Source organism: Camelina sativa, chromosome 4 (genome assembly GCF_000633955.1).
Source record: "Camelina sativa cultivar DH55 chromosome 4, Cs, whole genome shotgun sequence".
Lineage (NCBI taxonomy): Eukaryota > Viridiplantae > Streptophyta > Magnoliopsida > Brassicales > Brassicaceae > Camelina > Camelina sativa.
In genome coordinates, this window is record NC_025688.1 from 14,143,946 (window position 1) to 14,159,873 (window position 15,928).

A 15,928-nucleotide genomic window follows, 5' to 3' on the forward strand; every position below is an offset into this window, starting at 1 on the left:
CTTACTTATAAGCTTCATCAACTTTGGCCTGAGCGTCCATGAAGCTTGGGAAATCATACCCAACCAGGAAGTAATCACCACGCCCAAAACCTGTGTTACCCTCAAGAGAATCGAGGAGCGGACCATAATCATAACTCCCAAACACTCCACTTTTGACAAACTGCTTCGCCTCTTCAAACCGAGGATCGGGTTTGAACTGATAAGTTTCAACATGCACATAAACATTTCATGTCAGAGAAAGTACAGCAGCATACAGTGATTTCATCACAAGGTTCTTCATGGTATGGTCATGGTGGCTCACATTTGTTCCACAGAGACAAAAAGTATGCAAGGGAGAAAAGGAGAGAGTGGCATACCAGTCCATCTTCTCTTTCTTTACGCAGTCTAGGGACCTGATCGGCTGTTGCCCCAAAAAGAAAGAAATTTTCTTCGCCAACCTCCTCTCTTATCTCAACATTAGCCCCATCAAGGGTTCCTATGATAAGGCAACCATTAAGAGCGAACTTCATATTGCTGGTACCACTTGCCTCCATGCCTGCTGTGCTGATGTGTTGAGATAGCTCACTTCCGGGTATAAGCATCTCTGCTACAGTGACATTGTAGTTTGGAACAAATACCACCTAGAGAACCATATTCGTTAAACCAGTTAAAAATTCTTCAAGCCATGTTCAGGAAAATAAAAGGAGAAAGTAATTCATTGCATTTGCATCAAAGTAGCAAGAATAAGAATGATTTGCTCTCAGAAGGAGGCTTAATTAGCATTAGACTTAACCAAAAGAAACCTTATCTTGAGAGATACAAAAATCTGTAATATTTGACATTGACAAATCAGCAACAAACTGAGGCAAACATCACTATCACGCAAGCAAGCAATCATCGTGTTTAGCTATCTCTAAGTTACACGGATAACATTTTAAGAAGACTCAGGCAATGTTACCTTTAGGTATTCGTTGACCTCTGGATCGCTGTTAACAACGTCGCCAACATCATTCACTAGTTTCACTATCCGTTTTGCATTTGTATAGGTTGCAAATGCTTTACCCCCAATCATGACAGTACGAGGAACTGTTTTCTTCCTTTCCTCAGGCTTCATCTCCTGTAACATTTAGCCGTAGGAAAAGAATGTCAAACAAGAAATACATACATGACCTAAGCAATGGTTTATGGACATTTTCTTTTGGTTAAAAGCATAAAAAGTTCCCAGGGAAGCTTTATGAGTTTTGGCTAGAACCGACATGTAGAAAGCTCATAAAAACTTTGGAAAATTTTGCCAAGGGAAAGGGAGTGCCCTGAAGTATCTCACTTATTTTTACTTGTTTATATAGCATTAGGTCTACCATAACTTTTCACGCAAAGGAAAAAACATAGATAAACTACTAGGAATCATAAGGCAAATCCAGATAGATGGGTAAGCCAACTGTACCTTTAACTTTTTGAATCTATAAATTACTCCAAGAATGTTCATCAGCTGCCTCTTGTATTCGTGGATACGCTTAACTTGTATGTCAAATAAGCTTGTCGGATCAATACTCACACCAGTTACACGCTCTATATACTGAGCCAAACGTTTCTTATTGGCTGTCTTCGCAGAAGCCCATTCAGATTGGAGTTCTTCATTGTCCGCAAACTAGCAGAAGAAGAGATAACATCAGCATGGCAACATAAAAACCCATTGCAAATCTGGTTCTCAAAAAAATAAAAATCAGACCTGCCGAAGACCAGTAAGTAGGTCAAGATCAGTGATCCATTTGTCAGTCTTCAACCACTTTGTGATTATATCACTGAGCTCAGGGCTGCAGAAACGTAGCCACCTCCGAGGTGTGATGCCATTAGTCTTGTTTTGAAACTTGTTTGGCCATATAGAGACATAGTCTGCGAATAACTCAGCCTTCAAGATATCACTGTGTAACTGAGCAACGCCATTCACCTGTAAAAAGGCTCTCATAATTAGCACTTCAAACATGAAGACTAAATGGGACTTAGAATAAATATAATATAATCTTGACAGAGGGGACACTTACTGTATGCGAGGATACAACACATAAGTTAGCCATTCTCACCACAGGCTTTTGGGGATTGTTATCTAAGATGCTCAAACTTGAAATCTTGTCCTGGAGATCAACTCGTGTATCGCGAATGGTTTTCACAAACTGCAGAATGGTAATACTCTATTATTGCAAGAGATGACAGAAACAAATCATTAGAATGATCAGAAAAATACCCTCTTATCAATCTCTGTTATTATTTCCATATGACGAGGAAGAAGCTTCCACATCAAAGATTGTGACCATTTCTCCAACGCTTCGGGAAGGACAGTGTGATTGGTGTAAGCAACGGTCCTGCACACCTTACAAGTAAGTCCGAACAGAAAAGTGGAAAAACTTTGTCGGATATACTGATTGGTTCATGCACAAATGTAGTACCTTGATGTCACATCCCAAGCTTCATCCCATCCAAGTCCATTTTCATCCATTAGCAATCGCATGAGCTCAGGGNCAAAAGGCTCTCATAATTAGCACTTCAAACATGAAGACTAAATGGGACTTAAAATAAATATAATATAATCTTGACAGAGGGGACACTTACTGTATGCGAGGATACAACACATAAGTTAGCCATTCTCACCACAGGCTTTTGGGGATTGTTATCTAAGATGCTCAAACTTGAAATCTTGTCCTCGAGATCAACTCGTGTATCGCGAATGGTTTTCACAAACTGCAGAATGGTAATACTCTATTATTGCAAGAGATGACAGAAACAAATCATTAGAATGATCAGAAAAATACCCTCTTATCAATCTCTGTTATTATTTCCATATGACGAGGAAGAAGCTTCCACATCAAAGATTGTGACCATTTCTCCAACGCTTCGGGAAGGACAGTGTGATTGGTGTAAGCAACGGTCCTGCACACCTTACAAGTAAGTCCGAACAGAAAAGTGGAAAAACTTTGTCGGATATACTGATTGGTTCATGCACAAATGTAGTACCTTGATGTCACATCCCAAGCTTCATCCCATCCAAGTCCATTTTCATCCATTAGCAATCGCATGAGCTCAGGGATTGCAAGAGTTGGGTGTGTGTCATTCATTTGAACAGCAACTTTACTTGGAAAGTCTGACCATTTCCGGCTGCCTTCGGTCGTGCTCCTCTCATGAAATCTTGATATAATATCCTGCCATAGGTTCCCATATTGTGAAGAGGAAGTACTAATAAAATTATGAATCACTTGAAAGTAGTAGTCATTTTGGAATTCTTGTTCCAATTTATATGCCAACATGAAATTTATTTTGAATTTATATTTGCCCACAATTAATCGTTTTCAGTCCATAATGACATCCATCAGAGAGTCCTAAGTTGATCCAATACATTATGGCTTAAGAATAATGAAGAAAATGAAAGGAACCTACAATCAAATTGACAAACCTGAAGCGAAGCACTGCAGAGAAAGAACTGTTGTTTTAAACGTAATAACTTCCCATTCTCGGTAGCATCTCCTGGATATAACACAGTGCAAATCTGCATATATATACATTTCATTGTTAGAGTGAAACAGAAAGCCACAAGGCAAAAGAAGATAAAGCAGTACGTAAAAGATAACCTGTTGAGCTCGAGAACGTAGCTGCGCAGCCAATTCATATTCTCCTTCATTGAACTGAAAAAGATCAAGATCCTCCGCTCTAGCTTTTGCTTCCCAGAGACGGAGACTGATTGTGTTCTTTGTGTTATATCCCGGAATTGGCACGTCATAAGCAAGAGCTTGTACAACATCACCGCCTACCCATTTCCGTCTGCAAAATCGTCAATTGATCCATTAAATGCTTTTTTAAGAGCAAGCTCGGTGAAAATTCAGAGAACACATAGCAAAACTCCTAGTGTATACATCCACAGAAATCTCAAGTACAGACATATGTTTAGTCATTTAAGTTCCAACATTAATACTTACGATCCATCTGGATTTATCTCAACACTGCCGAAAAATCTGACAGGGAATACAACGTCGTGCCTCACAATTTCCCATGGGCTGAACTTCTGCAAATTCCCACTAAAACAGGATGAGTTACAGTCTCAAAATAATCTGTCGAAATCACCACATCAATATAACATCACCTCAAGCCAGTCCTCTGGAATCTCTTCTTGACCTTTCTGTGAGATAAGTTGCTTAAACAGCCCATGTCTGTACCTCAACCCATAACCCCAAGCAGGCAAATTTAGGGTAGCCATCGAATCCAAGAAGCAAGAGGCAAGTCTCCCCAACCCACCATTCCCCAGAGCTGCATCTTTCTCCTACAATTTCATAACAGAAAAGCTCAAAAACATTTCCAATGGGGAAAATATCAAAAAGAAATTATCAAAATCCCAAGTAACTCAAAAAGTACCTGCTCGGCTATCTCCTCAAGCTCATAACCGAGCTTACGCAGTGCATCAGCATATGGACCTTGAAGGTTCAAATTCCCAATGGCATTTGTCAAAGCACGACCTTGGAGATACTCCATTGACAAGTAGTATGTTTGTTTTGGATCAACTTTGTTAAAATGAACATAAGTCTCATTCCACAGCTGCAAAACAATTCACACATCCCCAAGTTAATATCACTCTCACATAAACACACAAATTAACACATTCATAGTTTCAGATCAACTTTGAAAGATCCCTACAACTGCAAATTCAGTTGAACCTAACCACGAGAAAAACCATAAATTAAAACACTCAAATCTACTTTACTGATTACCTGAATGAGACGATCGCGAAGACTCTCAGCCGTAGCGTAGAGAGCTTGCTCAGGCCCGAACTTTAACGGAGAGAAATGTGGACTGTACTTGGCGTGGTAGAGGATATTCCCAGCGATCTCCGTAGCTTCGTTCGCCTCCGGATTAGCCTTCGCCGAGATTTTCTCCGGCAAACTCGTCGCAGCTTTTCCATTCGTGTTCGCCATCGCTTATCTCCCTGAAACAACAACCACTGTTATTCAGAAATTATTGCCGAAGTAAAGAAAATACTAAGATCAAAATTAGTGAGCAATTTACCAAATTTTGAAACTGTAATTTGGGGAAGAGATGAAGAGACACTTGAGAGAACTTATATGAAGCAGAAAGATACTATGGAGAAATCAGTATATACTAAAAAAAAAAAGAAGCGTAAGATATTTTTCAGAAACGTTAGTTTTGTTGTTGTTTTAATTTGAGTCTCTGTTTTTTTCGTTTTGGCGATTTGATTTTTGATTTTTGATTTTCCGGAAGGATTGAAAGTGTGAGGATCACAAGAAAAGAGAGTGAATTGAAGTTTTTTATGTGTCAGAGGAAGCTCAGGAGAGCTTTGTGATTTTTCTTGTTGAAAATATCTTCTAGGAGCCCCCACATCTCTTTGTTTTTTAGTTAGAGAGACCCTTCATGTTATTTTCGTATAAAAAGAACACCTCTTGTATTGGGGATTGGGGACCATTGATCATTTTTCTAAGAACTTTAATTAGAAAGAAAATACTATTTGATAACCTAATGTAGACATTCATTAAAAAAAGAAAATAAGTGACTTTTTTTAGGAATTTGATGGAACAATAAGAATGAGAAAAGAAAAGAATCAAGAAGGAAGATTCTGAAATTTCTTTTAGTTTCAACATTTTGCCAAACGGAAGAAATTCAAAATTTATAACCAATCTGAGTAAAAAAGCCAAACGTAGTGGCTCGATTGCTTACGTTACGTATCAATACGGTAATGAGAGAGGACTAGAGTGGGAAAGAGCTACATGAACACGTGTGTATGTATGTAAAATCACGAAGTAGAGAAAAGTGCGCGCACCTCAAGGTACCAAAATCACGGATCTGCACCTGCTGAAACTTCACTTTTCCTCTGCTTCCGTGCCCTTTTAGATTCAGTTTCTAATTTCTTCGAGGTTTTAACATTCAACGTGTAATTAACAAAAACAAGTCATCAGTTAACTCAACATTGTTTTTCATTATCTTCTCACAGGCGTTTCCACTACACTCAATCATCAACATTGGAAAACTTGCTACATTTTTCATTTGTTTATCGAGGAGGAGAAGAATAATGTGGATATCTTTTCTAACTTCTATACAAGGCCGGATATATCTTGTTCCTTATATATGTACTTAAAGAGAAGTAGCTTGATTCTATTTAGATTTGCAACTTCTCTACTGGCTGATGCTCCATCTCTTATGTGTGGATTTGTCCTCCTCCTTCAAGCTGCTAAGAGGACCATTTGCAAATTATTGGAACAACAAATCATTACAAAATTGACGAAACTGAACACCAGAAAGCAAACAGCCATAACTCAAGAAAATACCAACCTGTTGTGTCAAAATCGACTCTTTCTCCAGTTGCATATATGTTGTAAAAGAGAGCGGAAAGGAGATATAATATTGCTGTAAGAAGAATAAATCCTTGGAAGGAACCCAAAAGTTCTACAAAGAAACCAGCTCCAACAGTTCCAACTATTGCAGCCAATGTTCCAGCAGTAAGACACATTCCTATAACAATATAAAAGGTGAATACCAGTCAAACGATTTTCTAAGGCCAATTTCTTCTCAGAGGTACAAAGTAGCCATCGGTGATAATTGAACCAATAGGAACTCTGGAAACCAATGTCTATTAAAGGAGAATTAGAAAGTGTACCATGTAGAACACCAGAATACTCTGGAGCAATTTCCTGAAACAAGAGGAAGTCAGATGTGAAAGATACTCAAAATTTGTAGTGTGGGTTAAGTATGATACACACGCTTGGGTACCTGAAGGTTAATAAGAAACCCCAAATGGCTGAATGATTTTAGCCCAACAGCTAAACTGAGCCAGGCTGATGCTACTAAAGGTTGTTTTGCTGTCGTTAGACCAATAAGAGCAATTCCAGGACCAATGAAACCAATGGACTGCCAAATGAAATCCATCAGTCAGCAAAAGAAAAGAAAAAGGCTAAATGAACACTTCAACACCATTTTGATATGTATACAGAACTCTTCAGTCCGAGGGACCTCTTGCTTGATTCAATGAATTCAGTGAGACAGGAATCACAAACCTGCATGATTTTTCGCGTTAAGGTGATGCTTGTACCACGTCGTATCAACAAGTCCGACCAAAAACCAGCAAGGTATCCTGTGAAAGCCATCATACTCCATGGAACAGCACTAAACCAAGCAGCTTGTTTGAGGTTCACATGATATACCTGCAGCATGATATTCTCTTAAATTTCTTAAGAAGAGTAAAAGCAACAAAATTTCTATTTAGAATTTGTTGGTGATAGGGCCTTACTGTATTGAAGTATATGGGCATCCATGAAAGAATCACAAAGAAACCCTGGAAATAAGTAATTAAGTCATAGTTAAATGAAATTCAACAGATAGGAAAGCACCTGATCATAACAAGTCATAGCAGTTGGTGCTAACAATTTCACTTCAACAAGAAATCCTCATAGTTCCAAGAAGGAAAGAGTTGAATTGAGAGGAATCTTCATACATACCCAGCTATGCATGGAATTTGCAACTATAACAGCCCAAGTCGGCATCTTGGAGAGAAGGCGTCCAAAAGGAGGTATTCCACCTGTTATGTATTGTTTGTTCACCCTAGTAGACGTTTGCTGCTTTTGCTTTATATACTCAAGTTCAGACTTTGTAATCTGTGGATGTCGATCTGGCACACTCGACGTCGCAGAGAGCCACACAAGCAACCATAGGAACCCCGATAACCCAAATATTACAAAAGGGCCATATATACCGCCTTGAGACATAAGAATAGGAGACAACATGAGTCCTACAACATTCCCAAGCTGAAACCCCGCCATTGCAATGCCAACAGCTCTAGAACGTTCCGTTGGGGGAAACCATCTACATCAAAAGACCATCACTAAGAACCCAATAACCAGTGTCTGCTCGTTTCAAAATCATGAGTGTGCCTCAATCACATTTGGAAATAGTACTGAGAAACATACTATCAGTACCTCGCAACCATGTTGTTCATACAAGGAAGAGCCACTCCTTCAGCAACCCCCACCATAGCTCTTGCAGCAAGCAGTGCCCACAAAGAAGTATCAGCTGCCCAAGGGGTAAGAAAAGTAGCCAACGACCACAAAGCCACACCCCAAGCCATGACTACCTTACCACCATAACGGTCCACCAAAGTTCCCCCAGCTATTGGTGAAATTAAGTATCCCCATAGAAACGATGACTACCAAAAAAGAAACATTCAAGAAAGTATGAGACCAACGAGCACAGTAGAACGACTTAATACTGAATTGTTTACCAAAACAATATATGAAGGAATCAAAATCTTGAAAGAGTTGACCTGAACGATACCGGAAAAAGATTTGCTCCATCCACGAGAAAGCGAAAGAGGAACAATCGCAACGGACATCACAACACGATCCGCATTGCACAGCGCTAGAGCAAGCGCGAGCATCGCAACAACCTTCACTCTCTCCGACGTTATAAATTCCGAAAAATCAGGTTGCGCAGTCACCTCCGCCGGCGTACGGCGAGCATCGCTGCAAGACACTCTAAATCGATGACGTGGAATAATACCACATAGCTCCACAGGAGTGTTTCCGTCGAATTTCAAGGAGCCTACGCCTCCCCCGGAGCAGAGTAACAACTTTTTCCGGCGGTCTCGCTCCGGCAACGACGGAAACCTCAGTGTAGGTAAGCTCGAAGTCAAGACTGCTCGATCTCCATGGATTTTTGGGGTTTTGCGATTACGGTAGTCTATTGAGGGTTGTAAAGAGAGAGAGTAACACATTTTTCACCAATTGGAGCTAAGCGCTTAGTAATTTAGTTCGGTAAGTGAAGAAGAAGAAGACGAAGATGAAGATGAAGATGAAGATGCTCGCTCGGTTGGTGTCTACGGATTGCAACAACCAAATCGCGTGACACATCCGCGTCGTTTTGGGGCCCATTAACATTTAATAGGCCCGTATGTTTTGGGCTTTTTAATTAGCATGATATGATAAAAGTGTATAAACGAATTTTAATTTTGCCTAGATAAGGGTATTTAAATTCAGGAGTTTAAGAGTAATCCCATCTTTAGCTAAACAAATCAATCAAAAAGTAATTGTCAGTCACTGTATCTGGAGTAAGCACGTGGAAGATTCCAATCTTTATCAGAAAATGAGAACAATTACAATAAATACAGTATGTATGTGTCGACAAAAAGAAAAAGTATAAACTATAGTAATATCGTAAACACTGTTTGGCTTCGGGACTTACTAATGTTTTTTTGAAGAACACACAGGCTCTCTTGGGAACTTGTCGGAGATCCGAATCTCTATGTTACTCGTGTTATCCAATTAAATTATAGTCGCATCCTGGATATATTCCTTTTAATTTTTATATATCTTACCTGTTTAACTAGTTATTCATCAAGGCTTCGACGTATATTACATATGCCGAGTACTATATATGTAGCATGTTAGCTTACTAAGCTAGGTAAGAAAAAAAAAAGGAAAAATTAGCAGGAAACATGATTAGTTAAATGCAGTTGAAATAAATATATATATAGGATGTTTAATATTGAGTTGGATAATTTTGTGTCTCTATAATCACTACAAACAAAAGAAGTGTGTTGTATCACTTAAATTGTACCGAATTTTTAAAAATACTTATTTTTCGATTTTACTTTTCAAAAATACTCATTTATGGTATTTATTTTCAAAAATATTTTTTTAATATATAAAATGACTAAATTCAAAACTCTAAACCCCAAATACTAAACCTTATGCTCTAAAAACTATACCCTAAATATAAAATAGAGAACCCAAACCTAAAAAAAAATATTATAAATTAATTTAACATATTGTAATTGTGTAAAAGAGGGCAAAATGAAAATGTTCAAAAAATAGGATATTTTTGAAAAGAGATATCTCAAAAAAGGTATTTCTAACAAATTCTCTAAATTAAATTGTATCACAAGACTAAATAATGCAAGTTTAAATTATTTATGGATAAATGAAGCAAATATGTATATATATATATGACTTAGCATCAATTAATTTAATTGATAATTATAATTATCTAATTTAATATCAGTTAATTAAAATTGATTCAGTTTCTATTATATTGTATCACTTTTAAAAGTCGATTTAAAATATACATTTACATCATTTAGATAATTGATGTATCTATTCATGTTTAGTAAAAATCATTTTTAAAACAATACAAAATTTACATCAATTAAAACTGATGTTAAAAAATAAATGTAATTAGAAGATAAAAATATTGAAAAAGTTGATCCATTAATAATATTATAGCAAATCATCATCTAAACAATGCAAACCTAGCTATATGTATCTCTATTTTTCTGGAACCTTAATTCATCAAGTAAGTTGTATGATTGATGTAGTGATCGCGATGACATCTTCTTAATCAACTTCTAGTTTATTTTTTTCTGTATTTTTTCCTGCAAAAAGTCTCAACATTCTGTAAAAATATGCTTTGTTTATTTTAGATTTTGTTTTGTTAAAAGAAAAGTCATAGAAATAGACATACGGTAAACAAAAATGGTTGTGTTCGCTTTAGTCTAGCTTACGACACTGTCGGAAACCACAATTACATTAGTTTGCAACTAATAAAATTACTTTAGAAAAAAACAATGTATGATGAAAATAACACTATATGTGTGAGCAACCAAAACAAAAAAAAAAAAAAGAGAAATTAAAATATATGTATAACTAAACAATATCTATATGACATCTTAAAAACAAAAATTACCACATCTAAATGAACTCATCATTTGTTTATAATTCCTCTCATATATATAACAAACAATTTCTAACTACTAACTAGTATATGGAACAAAATCTTTTTGCACTAGTATATTCTTTAGGGTTATGAAATGATCTCTTTTTCATTTGAAAAATAACACTTAATCACCCTATATATATATATATATATATATCTATATATATATATATATATATAACCATCATGTCGTCAATAATCATAAAGCAAACTCACTATTCGATCATCACCTGCTGCTACTCCTAAGAGGCGAGGAGAAATGAAATCTGCGGTGACAGAGGTGTCTTGGAAGAAGACGTGGAGGCCTACGAAAAATTTCGTGTGATGATACAATGATATTTTACATTAGTTTTACAATATTTCTTAGCAACTTTGATTTATTTATGTTTTATGAATTTGCACGATGGATGATTTATGTTATCTATTTCTAATTTATATTTAATATGTGGGTTCTTTTATTCAATTCTTTTTCGTTTTGTATTTTTAATTTCTTAAATCAATTAAATAAACTATTCTGGAATTAAAATTCAATTATAAATACTATGAGAAAAATATTCGCATTAGTTTTTTTAACTGAAACAATTATTAGAATCATTTATAAAAACTGACATAAAGTTACCATCAATTATGTACAGATGATAATAATATCTCAAATCGATTAATGCAGATACAATTATTATAATCACTTTAGAAAATTGACACTAGTTTTACATCAGTTATATATTACTGATTCTATTATTTGAATCGGTTATTGTCAATTATAAAAAAAATTAAAATCACTTCGAAAACTAACACTAAATAACATCAGTACAAGGGATATTAATAATACAATCGGTACTTGAAACTGATGCAATTATTGTAATCATTTTTAATAATTGACACTAATTTTAAATCAGTTTAATTAAGGGACATAAATACTAACATCACTTAAATAAACTGATACAAATGTTGACATCAATTTTAATCTTAAACAGTGTTCGAAAAAACGTTCTATGCGTCCGCCTCCACCCCGTCTAGGCACTAGGCGCTATAGCACCGCCTAGACGACCGTTTTGACCGCCTAAAATTGTAGTATCATCATTTTAGTGTATTTTTAAAATTTTAATTTCACAAATTTAAAATTTATAAAGTTTATTTTTATAAACATAATTATAAATGTTTAATATGTTATTTAAAATGAATTGAAATAATGTTTTTATCTATTATTTTGTTTTTGATTTAATATTTTATTATTATTTTATATATTTTGTATAATTATATATATAATATCAGATATATTAGTTTATAGTATAAACNCTGAAATAACGTTTTTATCTATTATTTTGTTTTTGATTTAATATTTTATTATTATTTTATATATTTTGTATAATTATATATATAATATCAGATATATTAGTTTATAGTATAAACGTCTAAACCGCCTAAAACCCTCTAGATTCTGATTCGGCGTTCTAGGCGCTAGGCGTTGGATTAAAGCCTAGTTAACGCCTAGTGCTTTCTTGAATATTGATTTTAAATAAATGATATATATTGACATTCAAATATTTTGGATACTAATATCAATTTTGATATAAACCGATACAAACTATTTACATCAATAAAATATAAATTATTTATTAAAATGATGCAGATTATATTTGCATCATGTAGATCTGATGCAAAAACAGAAAATAAATGATGTAATACCACATTTTTGTAATAATTATAATAACCTAATTTTCTTGTATATGAATCATTTAGCCATTGTCTTTTAGATTTTCTTTTCATCATCTAAACAAACTCATTTAAAACTTATTTAACCATTTAACTCATCTAATTAAATGAGTTCATGAATTAAGTCACCTCATTTAAACAAATGAGTTAGGTTAATTCATAAACTCATTTAATCTAAACTCATTAGATAATAAGTTGATTTGACTTGAGTTAATCATTTTGACACTCATATATATATATGATTGTTAGCTAATCAATGAAATAGTAATGTCGAGTTTGACCCATTGATTTGGAAGGAAATCCAAAGACTACGTTTGACTGAATTGGTCAAATATTGATGGTCAGTAATGTATTTTTCTTATTTTGTTATTTTGATATTTATGTTGCAATTTGAGCCTGGTCCTTCTCGGCTTCTCGTATAGAAGAGTAGAAAGTTGATTACTAGGTCATGATGACAAAAGAAAAAAAAGAGAAAAAAAACACTTACTCTACCAAAACTATACTATTATTTAGCTTAAATGTCATTTTATTATTTTATATTAAGAGTCATTTAAAATTTTAACTTTGTAATTTATATAAAATCTCAAATTGAACTCTATATTTATAAGTCATTAAAAAAAACTATAAATCAAACAAAGCTTTTACCTAAGAAAAACTCTACCAAAAAATAAAATATTCAACAGTACTATTCATTACCACAAGTGACACTCAAACCATTTTCATCAAAGATAGTAAAAATGGAGATCAAAGCAAAACCGACTTCGTTCACTAGTATTTTCTCTTTAGGTATAAGTTAGTCTCGTAAGAACAAATTATATTATTGTTGATTTCAGCAAACAACATCTAAATAAAAATATTTTCCATTTAATTTTAAAAATAGTTTATTAGCTTCACTTCTGTCCCTATGGAAAAATGATTAGCCAAATGGTAAAAACATTCTTAAACTTAAGACCACAATAACTCCCAAAAATCTTGAATCGTCTTCATATGTTTTTGAAGCCTTTTTAAGCTTTCTTGTTGTTTTCATTACATTAGTCATTAATGTATTAATAGGAGAGAAAGTATCATGTTGTGTATCGGTAGAAATTTAACAGTTTTTTTATTATGGATGAAAAACTCATGTATGGTGTTCAAAATGAAGAAACGATGTACAAAACAAACACATTTTATTTTTTTTGCTAAAAAAATTTGTTACATAAAGAATAAACAATACATTTTTGACACCAAAATTTTAATATATGATCTTTATATTTGGACCATAGTGAATTATACTAGCCTTCTCCTTACAATATATTGGTTTTTTTTTTTTAAATTAGGATACATAAATAAAAAACGTTATTAATTACTATGAACATAATTTATGTGTATTTAAACAAGACTACATATGTTAAAATATACACGTTTACGAGTTGTTTAGATGCATCATAATAATATAAGATTTATGTCTTGGTTCGGTATACCATCTTTACTATATTTCCAACTTCTAAACGTAAATCTCCAAAAGTAATCTAAATTGAAAATATATAATTCTAAATATAAAGTAAATTTGGAACCTTCATTTTTGAAATTAAAAATAGAGATGAGTTGAATATTATTTCACTCTAAAATAGAGTGTGGAAATAGATAGGAAAATGCATTACATCTCTAGAGATATCTAAGTTTTTAGAGTTTTGGCTATTTTTATCAAACAAATTTTTGTGATTGAATTTTTTTGTATCTTTTTTTGTTTGTCAAAGATTATTATTGATATCGTTGATGTATCATTAGTATCCAAATTGAAATTAATGTTTTAATTATTGATTATGCCAGATATTTTTTTTGGACTCAAAATTTTGGTTAAGCTAATTATATAAACAAAAGTTGTGGAGAAATATGACCTGAAAACAAAATAAAATAAAATTCGAGGGTACTAAAATACTAAACAAATAGAAAATTAAAGAAATGGGTTTAAGGAAGATAAATTTACCATAATTGATCCTACAATACAAACAACTAAGGTCATGTGCATTGGTAGTTTTTTATAGAGTTTCTCATACTAAAAATAAATGAAAAATAAATAATAAATATTATATTTTAATTTTAAAAAGTGAGAATCGATTCTCAAGGGCACTCATATGATGACACATGTCAATTTTTAAGTAGACAAATTTTACTATAATAACAAATCTATAAAAAGAAAAAAAAAACACACAAAAAAATAATTTCTGTTTTTTTTATGTTCTCCCCCTTGTTCTGACGTTGTTCATCGAGGATGATGGAGGCGGATTTCTGCGTCGGTTTGCGAGTATTTTCTTTATCGCATGCATATATATATAAACACACACACCATGTGGTGAGACCTGACCTGACCTCACCCTCCGGATTCTTCTCGTTGGTCTCCAGTCACGCGATTAGATTCTTACCTAATCGACTAATTAGTTTCTCTTCGTTTGATTCCCCAATCTCACGACTTAGAATTTGTGAATGATGAATCAAGGAGGTGATGACCATACTTCTTTCGTGAAGATAAATTGATTCTGCAAAAAGGAATGCCAAGATAATATCATGTCATCTATACTCTTTTGTCGGCAAGCTCAAATTCCCTATAGGATGTCAACAATTTCTTCTCAAGTTGTTTTCCAATGTCCGCCTGATAGACTTCTGGCAAGGAATCTGCTCCCAAGAACACACTTGCAAGGTCTTGAAGATAAACAGACGGATTGATGATGATCAATGGATTGAAGATGCAGCGGAATGGAGAGATGAATGGCGATGAAGGTGAAATAGGTGGAATGCAGCGGATTTGAAGGGGAATTGAGATGTACTTCCAAGAGAGGTGAAAGTCTCTTAGACTACAAGCTTGGATATATCTTAGATATGACACACTAAGAAATAAACAAGTTGAGAAGATATTACACACTCCTCAGATCAAACAAGTAGAAAGAAGTTTTTGATTAAAATGTTTGATGGTTTACAAAGAAGAGTTACATTGTCTTTTTATAGGAGAAGGGGTGGACGAGATAGAGGAGAGAAATAAAGGCCTAGGAAATCATGCAAGAGCTTTTCCAAAGTCTAGCTCATGCATAATGTCTAGGAAATTACAAAACATTAAATGCAAGTTTGAATAAGAGAAAAGATAGAAAATGGGCCAAGGCTTTTGTATTTGACCTTGGACCACGACTTGGGCTGGCAAAAGGGGTCTAAAAATGTTACTTAGGCCTCATTAAAAACCTTGTCAAGAAAACCCAATGGGACAAAACTTGACCAAGGGAAAAAGAGCACCAAAGTAACACTTTATTCTTTACCGAGCACCTTGAGCTGTGAGCATGGTGAATGTGGTTTGAGTCATGTCTTCTAGCTTCTTGTCCAACTCCTTAAGTATTGCATTGATGGCTTGGTTGAACCTCTTAGACTGTGACCTTGTTATAGGACCCGCCGGGACGATCAATACTTCTTCCGATGCTTCCGCTGGTACAAGCTGTTTCTCCGGTGCTTCCTCTGG

At 34.4% G+C, this 15,928-nt stretch overlaps 2 protein-coding genes across 4 annotated transcripts in view; both read right to left on the reverse strand.

Moving 5' to 3' along the window:
• Nucleotides 1-5,323, reverse strand: part of LOC104780505 (alpha-glucan phosphorylase 2, cytosolic) — a 6,580-nt gene extending 1,257 nt beyond the window's left edge. The window contains exons 1-15 of the mRNA XM_010505011.2: nt 5,026-5,323; nt 4,731-4,945; nt 4,378-4,557; nt 4,109-4,285; nt 3,945-4,030; nt 3,600-3,789; nt 3,425-3,517; nt 2,989-3,173; nt 2,787-2,904; nt 2,587-2,715; nt 1,709-1,927; nt 1,424-1,627; nt 938-1,096; nt 357-620; nt 6-196 (exon numbers count right to left, since the gene is read on the reverse strand). Coding sequence (XP_010503313.1) covers nt 6-196; nt 357-620; nt 938-1,096; nt 1,424-1,627; nt 1,709-1,927; nt 2,587-2,715; nt 2,787-2,904; nt 2,989-3,173; nt 3,425-3,517; nt 3,600-3,789; nt 3,945-4,030; nt 4,109-4,285; nt 4,378-4,557; nt 4,731-4,934 — 2,399 coding nt within the window. The 5' untranslated portion in view covers nt 4,935-4,945; nt 5,026-5,323. The remainder of the gene's footprint in view (nt 1-5; nt 197-356; nt 621-937; nt 1,097-1,423; nt 1,628-1,708; nt 1,928-2,586; nt 2,716-2,786; nt 2,905-2,988; nt 3,174-3,424; nt 3,518-3,599; nt 3,790-3,944; nt 4,031-4,108; nt 4,286-4,377; nt 4,558-4,730; nt 4,946-5,025) is intronic.
• LOC104780506 (probable anion transporter 4, chloroplastic) lies at nt 5,910-8,825 on the reverse strand. Of its 3 annotated transcripts, none has more exons than XM_010505012.2 (9): nt 8,288-8,825; nt 7,944-8,170; nt 7,467-7,830; nt 7,259-7,303; nt 7,026-7,172; nt 6,742-6,879; nt 6,629-6,662; nt 6,304-6,483; nt 5,910-6,202 (listed from the first exon to the last, which is right to left on the reverse strand). In XM_010505012.2, the coding sequence occupies exons 1-9, from the start codon at nt 8,735-8,737 to the stop codon at nt 6,195-6,197; spliced, it is 1,593 nt and encodes a 530-aa protein (XP_010503314.1). In that variant the 5' UTR covers nt 8,738-8,825; the 3' UTR covers nt 5,910-6,194. The 3 variants fall into 3 exon arrangements, with proteins under 3 accessions (XP_010503314.1, XP_010503315.1, XP_010503316.1); XM_010505013.2 differs by having other exon boundaries at nt 5,910-6,199; nt 8,288-8,737; XM_010505014.1 differs by having other exon boundaries at nt 8,299-8,518.

Coding starts and splice junctions, on each gene's coding strand:
- LOC104780506 (XM_010505012.2), bottom strand. CDS start 8,737: ATGTGTTACTCTCTCTCTTTACAACCCTCAATAGACTACCGTAATCGC. Junction 6,663..6,741: donor GGTTTCTTATTAACCTTCAG/GTACCCAAGCGT, acceptor CTCTTGTTTCAG/GAAATTGCTCCAGAGTATTC. Junction 6,484..6,628: donor GTATTCTGGTGTTCTACATG/GTACACTTTCTA, acceptor ATATTGTTATAG/GAATGTGTCTTACTGCTGGA.